Source organism: Panulirus ornatus, chromosome 65 (genome assembly GCF_036320965.1).
Source record: "Panulirus ornatus isolate Po-2019 chromosome 65, ASM3632096v1, whole genome shotgun sequence".
In the NCBI taxonomy this organism is placed as follows: domain Eukaryota; kingdom Metazoa; phylum Arthropoda; class Malacostraca; order Decapoda; family Palinuridae; genus Panulirus; species Panulirus ornatus.
Genome location: NC_092288.1, coordinates 4,569,657 through 4,582,870, shown reverse-complemented (window position 1 = coordinate 4,582,870; position 13,214 = coordinate 4,569,657). Strand labels below are relative to the sequence as shown.

The window sequence follows — 13,214 nt, the reverse complement described above, 5'->3', positions numbered from 1 at the left end:
GCAGTGTTTTTGCAGGTCTGAAACTATTGATGCCACAGAAATACTAGAATTACAACTGCACATAGAATAAAGTGTAGTCACGCAGTTGATTTAAACTTGCAGTAGTAATACTTATAATCTTGTTATTTTCAGAATTTAGTATCGACAAGAAGCAATATCCTGAACGTGTGCAAGCTCTAGTTGACCTCATGAAAAATCGGGGCATCATCAAATTTACAGTGACATCAGAACCACCAGAAGAACTTCAAGATACTCATGACTGCCAGGACTTAGGGTTAGGTCTACCATCTAATCAGACTCATTCATACCAACTGAGTCATAGTTATTAATGAGAGGCTTAAAAAGACTTTTATCACCAGCTAGAAGTGGAATTTTCCTTTGATATAAGATGTAATGACTAAGGCCCACAAATATTTTATGACCATAGATTCTGAATATGTATGTTGCTTTATAACTCAACTTTTCATATTCATTTTTCCCTACTTGTTCATTGTTTCCCAGGTTAGTGTGGTAGTACTAGGAACAGACAAAGAAAATGCCTCCTTTGTTCACATCCAATCTCTAGCTGTCATGTGTAATGTACACGACAGCCCTCTGTCCACAACCAGACCCCACAGACCCTTTCCATGGTTTCCCCTGGCTGCTCATATTCCCTGTTTCAGTCCATTGATGGAACATTCACCTTTCTCTCTCCAGTATAACTTAAAGCACTCATTTTCTCTGTATGTCCAGAACATATCTGCACACTTTCATCAACTCTATCAACCATCGTCTTCTTATTACCACACCTCTCTGTTATCCTATTATTTTTTACTTAATTAATCCTTGTCCCACCATATATTGTACTCACATATTTTGCTTTATACACATTCTCCCTCTTCTTTATATTTCCATCTATAGCCCATTTTTCATATTACTATACCTTCAAACATATCCCTCTTCATGCCCTCCTTTCACATTGTGTTTACCTCCCTCACCATCCCATCCATAAACAGATTAAACAGCCATATTAACATCACACACCTCTGCTACAGACCCACCTTCACCTAGAACCACTCACTTTCCTCTCTACATATTCATGCCTTACTCTCTTGATAAAAGCTCTTCACTGCTTCTATCAGCTTTCTTTCCACAACATATATTTGCAACACCTTCTGCAGAGTATCTTTATCATCCATATTGTATGCTTTCTCCAGGTCCATGACTGCCAGATACAGCTCCTGTTTCTCCAAGTATGTCTTGGACATGGTCTTCACATTAAAAACCTGATCTCCATATCTTCTATCACTCTTAAAACCATGTTGTTCCTCCCCAGTCTAGAACTCTCAGCATGCCACCAACCTCTTAGTCAGCTCTCTCCCATACATCTTACGAGATACGCTCAACAAACTTATACCTCTGTAATTTGAATATTCATCTTTGTTCCCCTTTCCTTTATATATAGTGGTGCTGCACAAGCATTCTACCCGTCCTTTAGGCACCTCTTTGTGAGACAAGCATACATTGAAAATCTTATCTAACCAATAAACAACACAACTATCCCCTTAATGATTCTACATGAGTCCTATTTGCTATATTTTTATGTCAAAGAAAGTATTTTTCTTCTTAATAGAATATTGAATTTGTCTATTTGACTATCAGGTATGCATATGTGGATCTTCATGAAATGCTGAAGAAAGGACATGATCTAGAAGATGAAGACTTAGTGGTAGAAAATGCTGATGGCGGAAGCCAGATGGGCACTCTGCGTGTTACTCTCCATATTGTTGAAGTTCTCAAGCATATGGATATTACCAACTGAATAAAATGTAGTTAGTTGATGTAAGCAGTTTTTTATTAACTTTCAGGAAAATCTTAATACTTTGCCATAAGTACTGAAATTTGCCAAAAATTTTTTACAGATGAAACTCATTTAATTTGTACTCAAGAATTTTGTAACCAAAATCAATATAATTTTTTCCAGCATTTTCTCCAGGGGTTATGTGAGATCTGAGAATGTGTTTCAGACCACAGACTTCTTGAGGCCAAAGAAAATGAAAAAGATGGACAAAAAGACTTATTCTTGTATATCCAAATGTGACTGGGGCTAACCAGTCTTTCATCAAGATGCAATATGCCAATTATACTGAACACCTTTCCTGTTTACATGGGGTGAGTCAATTGCATTCATCAATTTTTTTGAGAATTTATGCTATGGAACAAGATTTGCTATTTCCAAGAGGGCAAAGATGGCCAGCAACCCATTAATACTAGAAGGGTGCTCTGTTATATAACATTAAGAGATGGGGAACATGAGGTTCAAACTCTCTCCCTGTAATGCACTAAAAGTAATCACGTCAAATGTTAATCGTGATCATGTGGCGAGTAGAGTATGGCAATCATTAATATGATTAGGTCATAATTTACTAAATGAACTTCATCAACATAGAGACGCTGAAATATCTCATTAAGTGTGCTGGTGCTTTTAACAGTGTTGAAATGAAATAAATCGATGGAAGAAGGACAAGAATCAGTGAAGTGGATGACAGTAAACGTTTTGCCCATTTGTAAGAAAGATTACGAAAAAACAGTGAACTTCGAACCAGAATCTATAAGATGTGGTCTTCAAAATGCTGAATTACTTGCAAAAGCGAAATTATGTATGGGAAAGGCAGTGTTCAAAGGGACGGGTCCTTACATTATAGATATTCAGATAACTACGGTGTTCTTTCAAAATGTGTTGTTTTCGGTGGGCAGTTTATTGTGCTTAAAACAACCCGTGTAATCAATGGATGAAATTAATTCATAACACATTCAAAGGAATACCTGGTTTAAAAAGCGAGATATACATAAGTATACTTATGTAAGTAGGAGAGATGGCCAGAGAGCGTTATTGGATTACGTGTTAATTGACAGGCGTGCGAAAGAGAGACTTTTGGATGTTAATGTGCTGAGAGGTGCAACTGGAGGGATGTCTGATCATTATCTTGTGGAGGCTAAGGTGAAGATTAGTATGGGTTTTCAGAAAAGAGGAGTGAATGTTGGGGTGAAGAAGGTGGTGAGAGTAAGTGAGCTTGGGAAGGAGACCTGTGTGGGGAAGTACCAGGAGAGACTGTGTACAGAATGGAAAAAGGTGAGAACAATGGAAGTAAGGGGAGTGGGGGAGGAATGGGATGTATTTAGGGAATCAGTGATGGATTGCGCAAAAGATGCTTGTGGCATGAGAAGAGTGGGAGGTGGGCTGTTTAGAAAGGGTAGTGAGTGGTGGGATGAAGAAGTAAGAGTATTAGTGAAAGAGAAGAGAGAGGCATTTGGACGATTTTTGCAGGGAAAAAATGCAATTGAGTGGGAGAAGTATAAAAGAAAGAGACAGGAGGTCAAGAGAAAGGTGCAAGAGGTGAAAAAAAGGGCAAATGAGAGTTGGGGTGAGAGACTATCATTAAATTTTAGGGAGAATAAAAAGATGTTCTGGAAGGAGGTAAATAGGGTGCGTAAGACAAGGGAGCAAATGGGAACTTCAGTGAAGGGCGTAAATGGGGAGGTGATAACAAGTAGCGGTGATGTGAGAAGGAGATGGAATGAGTATTTTGAAGGTTTGTTGAATGTGTCTGATGACAGAGTGGCAGATATAGGGTGTTTTGGTCGAGGTGGTGTGCAAAGTGAGAGGGTTAGGGAAAATGATTTGGTAAACAGAGAAGAGGTAGTAAAAGCTTTGCGGAAGATGAAAGCCGGCAAGGCAGCAGGTTTGGATGGTATTGCAGTGGAATTTATTAAGAAAGGGGGTGACTGTATTGTTGACTGGTTGGTAAGGTTATTTAATGTATGTATGACTCATGGTGAGGTGCCTGAGGATTGGCGGAATGCGTGCATAGTGCCATTGTACAAAGGCAAAGGGGATAAGAGTGAGTGCTCAAATTACAGAGGTATAAGTTTGTTGAGTATTCCTGGTAAATTATATGGGAGGGTATTGATTGAGAGGGTGAAGGCATGTACAGAGCATCAGATTGGGGAAGAGCAGTGCGGTTTCAGAAGTGGTAGAGGATGTGTGGATCAGGTGTTTGCTTTGAAGAATGTATGTGAGAAATACTTAGAAAAGCAAATGGATTTGTATGTAGCATTTATGGATCTGGAGAAGGCATATGATAGAGTTGATAGAGATGCTCTGTGGAAGGTATTAAGAATATATGGTGTGGGAGGCAAGTTGTTAGAAGCAGTGAAAAGTTTTTATCGAGGATGTAAGGCATGTGTACGTGTAGGAAGAGAGGAAAGTGATTGGTTCTCAGTGAATGTAGGTTTGCGGCAGGGGTGTGTGATGTCTCCATGGTTGTTTAATTTGTTTATGGATGGGGTTGTAAGGGAGGTAAATGCAAGAGTCCTGGAAAGAGGGGCAAGTATGAAGTCTGTTGGGGATGAGAGAGCTTGGGAAGTGAGTCAGTTGTTGTTCGCTGATGATACAGCGCTGGTGGCTGATTCATGTGAGAAACTGCAGAAGCTGGTGACTGAGTTTGGTAAAGTGTGTGGAAGAAGAAAGTTGAGAGTAAATGTGAATAAGAGCAAGGTTATTAGGTACAGTAGGGGTGAGGGTCAAGTCAATTGGGAGGTGAGTTTGAATGGAGAAAAACTGGAGGAAGTGAAGTGTTTTAGATATCTGGGAGTGGATCTGTCAGCGGATGGAACCATGGAAGCGGAAGTGGATCATAGGGTGGGGGAGGGGGCGAAAATTCTGGGAGCCTTGAAAAATGTGTGGAAGTCGAGAACATTATCTCGGAAAGCAAAAATGGGTATGTTTGAGGGAATAGTGGTTCCAACAATGTTGTATGGTTGCGAGGCGTGGGCTATGGATAGAGATGTGCGCAGGAGGATGGATGTGCTGGAAATGAGATGTTTGAGGACAATGTGTGGTGTGAGGTGGTTTGATCGAGTAAGTAACGTAAGGGTAAGAGAGATGTGTGGAAATAAAAAGAGCGTGGTTGAGAGAGCAGAAGAGGGTGTTTTGAAATGGTTTGGGCACATGGAGAGAATGAGTGAGGAGAGATTGACCAAGAGGATATATGTGTCGGAGATGGAGGGAACGAGGAGAAGAGGGAGACCAAATTGGAGGTGGAAAGATGGAGTGAAAAAGATTTTGTGTGATCGGGGCCTGAACATGCAGGAGGGTGAAAGGAGGGCAAGGAATAGAGTGAATTGGAGCGATGTGGTATACAGGGGTTGACGTGCTGTCAGTGGATTGAAGCAAGGCATGTGAAGCGTCTGGGGTAAACCATGGAAAGCTGTGTAGGTATGTATATTTGCGTGTGTGGACGTGTGTATGTACATGTGTATGGGGGGGGGGGGGGGGGGGGTTGGGCCATTTCTTTCGTCTGTTTCCTTGCGCTACCTCGCAAACGCGGGAGACAGCGACAAAGTATAAGAAAAAAAAAAAAAAACATTCAAAGGTCCCCTCCTTGGACACAAGGTCTTTGTTTTGAAGATTTTTTTTAACTCCAAAGAAATATCTTATTTCAAGAAAAATGTAGCATTAGATAGACTTTGTTGTAAGTGGCAACTTCTAAGCCAGAAGACTTGAAGCTTGTCCGCCCGTCAGCTATTGATTAGTTGGTTATCCTTGCTGGTCGATAAACTGGACGATACAAGGTCACGCAGTTATGGGGTAGACCAAGTCCTATGAACGATATTGTGATAATGGAAAATAAAATCTCACTTGCTGATTAGGTATTTGTCTCAGAGCTCTGCGGAGAATTCATTCTTAGTAACAGATTATCATTATTTACAATAATACGACGCTTGGAAACAGAAGAGAATTGGTTGCTTTTGTATCTGAATGTTTCAGTCTAATGTATCCTTGGAATGACACGAACTTGAACCTTAACGAGCAAGCTTAAGGAAGGTCAAGGTCACGGTGACCTGCCTCTGTCCTTAAGAATTCCCCCGCCCCCATTACATCACCCAAAAAAGGGGGAAAGAACATCAATAAAGTAATCTTCCTTATAGGTCGATGGCCGTAAAGACCAACAAACAACATCAATAAAGTGAAGGTCCTAAAATCTGTGGACATATACAACATGTCCATTTCCTGATTGCTGGATCCATTCTTATTGTGCTAATCGATTATGCTATGGAAAGTTTTGAAAGCCTGTGAATATTAGGTAGAAAAAAAAAATGGAGCACGATAAGCATCTGAAGACGCTTAAGATAGAATGAAAGACCTAATTATAAGGCGTGCCTCCAGTTTTTTCTGACATTATATTGATTTTGATTACATATCTCCATGACTATCCATCGTGTGAGGCTGCACTTCAAGTACGAGGAAGCAAATTATGGACTCCTTTAGGGCTGTAATATACGCCTATTTTAATACTGACGGCGATGCAGCTTCGCCATTTTGTGATTTTGATTACATAACCCATCTTAACGGGGCTCCCACAGCTTGAGGCTGCATGCCAAGCAGAAGCAAGCAAATGGTGGACTTCTTGGCACCAGTTCCCTGACAGTACACCTCTTTGGTATAGCCCAGCGGAAATGACTTTTTACTCGCGGTGTGATAATTTATCCGGCGGAGTCCATTAAAATCAGACATATTTCATGATATACGGTAAAATTGCATCATACATAAACCCTGTTTCGCTTTTCTAGTTTTCACTCATACCATACTTTCATATCCAAACTTTTCTTAGTATTTTTTTTCCCATAAATGGAACTTGCTCCCAATTTCTAGGATCTAGAGGCTTCGGAACCGGCATTAGGGCGTGTGCCGAAATACTGGGTACCGGGATCAAGTAAATCTACTCCCTCACGTATAATAACAAGATTATGATAAAGGAAAAACCATTGATGAAATACTCAAATGTTGAGTGTGATAAACGTTACCTCAAAAGTTACAATACAGTTTCCTAATAAAACATCAGTGTTCTCAATAAGTTACATATAGGATTTGTAGTGATATCACAATTGTTAGGCTGAAATAGAAAACTATGGGCCCGGAGCCATAGGTATGACTCACAAGGATTGCTTGTACAAAGGTGTGACACCGGCCGCCAGTTTGTTGAAGTTTAGTCAGCGTGACCTTGAAGTTAATACTGAAACTTAGGATAAATAACTGCTTTTAGAAAACTTGAGATTTCCCCTTTGGTTCTATTGATATCTAGAGGAGTTTCACATATCTTTACATTAACCTCACATATTCCCTTATCTTCGTAGTGTTTTTAGTAATACATATATGATATTGTTAAATAAACACCAATAGTCCAGACTATGCTTCCCCTTTTCATTTCAGAGGTTATGACCTTAGAACATTATTACAAGGTTAGGTCCCTAAGTTAGATCATAGGATCAAATTTAAGGACTTGAACACATGTGAAATCTTGAGTTAATCAGCTTTCCTGGTGCCGGAGTCTGCTAAAATTGTGAACCGGTGATCGATTTCCCAGTGATACGGAACCGGCAAAGCTAAATTTACGGGAGATCTTGCAATCGGCATTTATTAGGCACGAAATCTCGAATCAACTCCAGGCCCTAAACAGGTTGCCAGTGATGTAGTTCTTGGAAATTACCGAAAACCCAAACTGAACCCAAGAAACTCACTCTTGTGTTTCAGGAGCACAAGGAAATTGGGACCCGGTGACGATTTTGAAGATACTCCCAAAGAAATACACATTTAATGGTGAGGTGACAGGTCATAGAGATGTAACAGGGAAAATAATAAAACAAAGATTGTTCATATTTGATGCAGAATTACTATGGATACTTAAGGATATCGCCATTATATGAAGTGGGGGAATGACTGCCAGTAGTTGCTTATCATGAGGGTACTATTTAATTTGGCCGCCAAGAGTGTCATCTCCTTGGCAGTTTCTGCCACTGGCGGCGGTGTCCTGAACCATGTTGAAGATCACTTCATCCGATTACATTCCTCGAGTTGTTAGATCATTGAAATAAGTAGGGTCATGTTCATTTTAAGATAGCAAGAACTACACATTTATATTATCAAATACAAAATATATAGATTTTATAATATAACCCATAAAATACATTTTTTTATTCGTTGTTGGCTAAGAGCCAAGCCAAAACTCCACGCATTACGTCATAGGTGTCTGTCGGGACCGGCATTCGCTCTGTCCTGAGTGTCATCCTGTGAGAAGACAGCCTCAGGAGTACACAGATATAGGTGTTTCCTGCACACGAGTCGTAGAGCTTCCAAGGTCAGAACTCTTGATATCATCCTTTACCTTTAATTGATTGCCTTTGCAGGTTACTATTCAAGGCAGCATCCGCTGAGAGTTGAAGGAAACCCGGAATAACTAAGGTAATTTACAGGATATCATCCGCATAGTCCCGTTAAGGAGTTCATCTGCTTCTCAGTGTTAGGAAACAATGTCATGACGAATACCGGCTTGTGAGGTAAGTGTGAAGGCAAGCACGTACAGCCTTTACAATACGTAGGCTGGATTACAAATTATTACAAGTGGCTGGCCATTTTATGTTTTAATTTTCATAGAATTATCATGAAACTGAAAGCGGGAACTTTTATTGCCTGTGATCCACAGAAGTTGCGAAATAACAATGTAAATGAAATATTTCCCCGAATCCTCTGCGAGCCAAGTGATATATATCAGAGAGCTTCTTAAGATAGATATATAGATTGCATATGACAATTTCGTAAGTACCGAGGGGCGTAAACTGGAAAATTTTCTTTTGTGCCGTTTATTGTCATATATTGAATGTCTGCATACGTAAGTTCTTCAGGAAAAAAAATTATTGATGTAATGTGTTGTTCTTTAATAATAAATGTGCATTTTTTACATTTTACGTCCCACAAAAGTTACGAAATATATTTTTAAGTTTGATATCCCCCTTAATAATCATATGAGATCTAAGTGATGTATATATCAGATTCTAAAGATCTGTTGATTACATATAACAAAATTCGTAACTTTTGTTGGGTGTGAACAGTAAAATTACAGAAATTTACTCGCCAGCCGCATTTTTTCCTCTTAAGGTAAAATAATGACGGTTAAGGAAAATAGTTGATGAAACACTTCTCCAAAGAAACCATTGTAATCAATGAAAACCTCACCTAACTTCCCCTAGCAACTGAGATTGATCTTAATTCTCATTGTTTTAGTCAGGATATAACAACAAACATAATGTCATTTGCTCTTTCCTACCTGGTGGTAAGAATGTGAACTGCACCTGCTTTATCACGTTCAGACTATAAGACCACATTCTCTAAATCCATGGAACATTAAGCCGATGACAGATGTCAGGGGACATTTTCATCGATTTTGTTAATATCTAGAAGTATTTCATCTTTTATAAGCCTTGAAGTTGCTAGATCAATAGTTGAAGTAAGGTGAATGTTAGCTGCTTGGAGAAGTTAGGCAAGGTTGGTTGCTCATGATTTCTAGAAATGATGCACCCTTTAAAGAGTCTTCCATAGTACATAGGAGGGAAACACTGTATTTGCTGTTTTCCTTTTGCTTCTTCTTTACCTTGTTTTTCTTTACAGCGGTAGGCATTTTTATGAGAAACCCATTGGTGTCAAGGTGTTGTGCAGGTGAGGTTGTAGTGATTGAAGAAAATGGAAATGGCATGTGAACTGATGGGTCAGATCATAGGCCATTGGTTTTAGAAATGTGGTGAAGATAAGGATGTAGGGAAGATGTGGGTAAAGATGTTTTTCTTGGCATGTAAGGAGCAGATCAAGGGCTAGTGGTGTTAGTTCAGTGAAGATTACCTTTGACCTAAATCATAAGGAGGGAGTGAAAATTCATTTCACAAGACATCTAAAGATTAGGTTACAGGTAAGTGGTATTTGCCATGCTTTTCCAGAACTTCATCCACCATCTTTTCAAACTACTTCTATATCTGTCTCATATATCCTGATATCCTCATTTTCTCAGTTCTCTCTTCCCTTTTTTTATGTTAACAGGGATAGCATTAGGCAACTACATACCCTAATCAAGACCATCACATGAATGATTATTATATATATATATATATATATATATATATATATATATATATATATATATATATATATATATATATATGTATGTATGTATTTATATTGCAATAAGTGCAGACTTTCAAAGAAACACAGTGCTCAGACAGCAGGATCCAAACCTTTATCATTAGTGTGGGAGCTGGAATGCTAACACATTGGCTACAGAACTCATGATAATGAAATAGCTTTTTCATTAGTGGGGACTGAATACACTTTGTGTCAAGACAGGTGTTTGAATCATGCTGTCACTTGGCATTATGTTCTACGAAAGTGCATATCTGTTGCAAAATATTTATTTTCATATACCTCTGTGCGACTGTAAGTTCCATAAAACTGTTAGCCATTATTCACTGTTAGTCTTATGGGAATTCACCCACAGAGACCCTGTGCTCACAGACTTTTGTGAAGGGAACCCAATGCTTGTACTCAGTCATTTCTGAGGTATGAGCCTTATAGCCTAATTGTTAGTTTCCACAGCTCTCACACAAATTGTAGCTTTTCGAATCCTGCTGTTGGAGGGCATGATGTTCTGTGATAGTGTGCACTCATTGCACAACATTCATGTGTATGTACGTCTACATATGTAAGTTTGGTAAAAGTGTTAGCTGCTGGTTAATGTGACCCTGATGGGAATTTATGTATTGAGATCCCGTTTCCTACGAATGTGAGTTTATTAGTAATCGGAGTCATTTCTCTCTTTTGGGCTCCATAAAATGGTTGTTAGTGTTCCCTACTCCCACACAAGTAGTAGCAGTTTAAATCCTTCAGTTGTGAAGCGTCTGGGGTAAACCATGGAAAGGTCTGTGAGGCTTGGATGTGGAAAGGGAGCTCTGGTTTCAGTGCATTACACATGGCAGCTTGAGACTTATTGTGAACGAGTGTGGCCTTTTTGTCTGTATTCTTGGTGCTACCTCACTGAAGCAGAGGGTAGTGATGCTGTTTTCCAGTTGGGCTGAGTAGCAACAGGAATGGATGAAAGTAAGCAAGTATGAATATGTACATGTGTATGTATGTAATGTTTGCATATGTGCATGGATATGTATGTATATGTTGATACGTAGATGTATGTTGTGTGCGTATGTGGATGATTATGTATGCAAGTGTATATGAGTGGATTGGCCATTCTTCATCTGTTTCCTGGTGCGACCTCACTGATGCAGGAAACAGAGATTATGTATAATGAATGATATATATATATATATATATATATATATATATATATATATATATATATATATATATATATATATATCTTTCTTTCTTACTGTTTGCCATTTCCCTTTTTAGCGAGGTAGCATTAAGAACAGAGGACTGGGCCTTTGAGGGAATATCCTCACTGGCCCCCTTCTGTGTTCCTTCTTTAGGAAAATTAAAAAAAGAAATAAAACGAGAGGGGAGGATTTCCACCCCCCCCCCGCTCCCTCCCCTTTTAGTCGCCTTCTACGACACGCAGGGAATACGTGGGAAGTATTCTTAATCCCCTATCCCCAGGGATAATATATATATATATATATATATATATATATATATATATATATATATATATATATATATTGGAGGTGGAAAGATGGAGTGAAAAAGATTTTGTGTGATCGGGGCCTGAACATGCAGGAGGGTGAAAGGAGGGCAAAGAATAGAGTGAATTGGAGCGATGTGGTATACCGGGGTTGACGTGCTGTCAGTGGATTGAATCAAGGCATGTGTATGGGGGTGGGTTGGGCCATTTCCTTCGTCTGTTTCCTTGCGCTACCTCGCAAACGCGGGAGACAGCGGCAAAAAAAAAAAAATATGTGTATATATATATATATATATATATATATATTTTTTTTTTTCAAACTATTCGCCATTTCCCGCATTAGCAAGGTAGCGTTAAGAACAGAGGACTGGGCCTTTGAGTGAATATCCTCACCTGGCCCCCTTCTCTGTTCCTTATTTTGGAAAATTAAAAATATATATATATATATATATATATATATATATATATATATATATATATATATATATATATATTTATGTATGACTCATGGTGAGGTGCCTGAGGATTGGCAGAATGCGTGCATAGTGCCATTGTACAAAGGCAAAGGGGATAAGAGTGAGTGCTCAAATTACAGAGGTATAAGTTTGTTGAGTATTCCTGGCAAATTATATGGGAGGGTATTGATTGAGAGGGTGAAGGCATGTACAGAGCATCAGATTGGGGAAGAGCAGTGTGGTTTCAGAAGTGGTAGAGGATGTGTGGATCAGGTGTTTGCTTTGAAGAATGTATGTGAGAAATACTTAGAAAAGCAAATGGATTTGTATGTAGCATTTATGGATCTGGAGAAGGCATATGATAGAGTTGATAGAGATGCTCTGTGGAAGGTATTAAGAATATATGGTGTGGGAGGCAAGTTGTTAGAAGCAGTGAAAAGTTTTTATCGAGGATGTAAGGCATGTGTACGTGTAGGAAGAGAGGAAAGTGATTGGTTCTCAGTGAATGTAGGTTTGCGGCAGGGGTGTGTGATGTCTCCATGGTTGTTTAATTTGTTTATGGATGGGGTTGTTAGGGAGGTGAATGCAAGAGTTTTGGAAAGAGGGGCAAGTATGAAGTCTGTTGGGGATGAGAGAGCTTGGGAAGTGAGTCAGTTGTTGTTCGCTGATGATACAGTGCTGGTGGCTGATTCATGTGAGAAACTGCAGAAGCTGGTGACTGAGTTTGGTAAAGTGTGTGAAAGAAGAAAGTTAAGAGTAAATGTGAATAAGAGCAAGGTTATTAGGTACAGTAGGGTTGAGGGTCAATTCAATTGGGAGGTGAGTTTGAATGGAGAAAAACTGGAGGAAGTGAAGTGTTTTAGATATCCGGGAGTGGATCTGGCAGCGGATGGAACCATGGAAGCGGAAGTGGATCATAAGGTGGGGGAGGGGGCGAAAATTCTGGGAGCCTTGAAGAATGTGTGGAAGTCGAGAACATTATCTCGGAAAGCAAAAATGGGTATGTTTGAAGGAATAGTGGTTCCAACAATGTTGTATGGTTGCGAGGCGTGGACTATGGATAGAGTTGTGCGCAGGAGGATGGATGTGCTGGAAATGAGATGTTTGAGGACAATGTGTGGTGTGAGGTGGTTTGATCGAGTAAGTAACGTAAGGGTAAGAGAGATGTGTGGAAATAAAAAGAGCGTGGTTGAGAGAGGAGAAGAGGGTGTTTTGAAATGGTTTGGTCACATGGAGAGAATGAGTGAGGAAAGATTGATCA

The 13,214-nt window shown here is 39.4% G+C and overlaps 2 protein-coding genes across 10 annotated transcripts in view; both read left to right on the top strand.

Moving 5' to 3' along the window:
• The window catches only part of LOC139746641 (protein fantom-like), a 30,538-nt gene extending 28,713 nt beyond the window's left edge, over positions 1-1,825 (top strand). For all 6 annotated transcript variants that reach the window (XM_071658065.1, XM_071658060.1, XM_071658062.1 and 3 more), the window contains 2 exons: positions 133-274; positions 1,642-1,825. In XM_071658065.1, the coding sequence (XP_071514166.1) occupies positions 133-274; positions 1,642-1,801 (302 nt within the window). In that variant the 3' untranslated portion in view covers positions 1,802-1,825. The remainder of the gene's footprint in view (positions 1-132; positions 275-1,641) is intronic.
• A 6,193-nt stretch (positions 1,826-8,018) lies between these two features.
• LOC139746480 (pyruvate kinase-like) overlaps positions 8,019-13,214 on the top strand; it is a 56,163-nt gene continuing 50,967 nt past the window's right edge. For 3 of the 4 annotated variants that reach the window (XR_011712163.1, XR_011712162.1, XM_071657750.1), the window contains exon 1: positions 8,019-8,177. The gene's annotated coding sequence lies outside the window, so the exon portion shown is untranslated. Of the gene's footprint in view, positions 8,282-13,214 lie in introns of all 4 variants that reach the window. The other variant, XM_071657751.1, reaches the window with a different exon arrangement.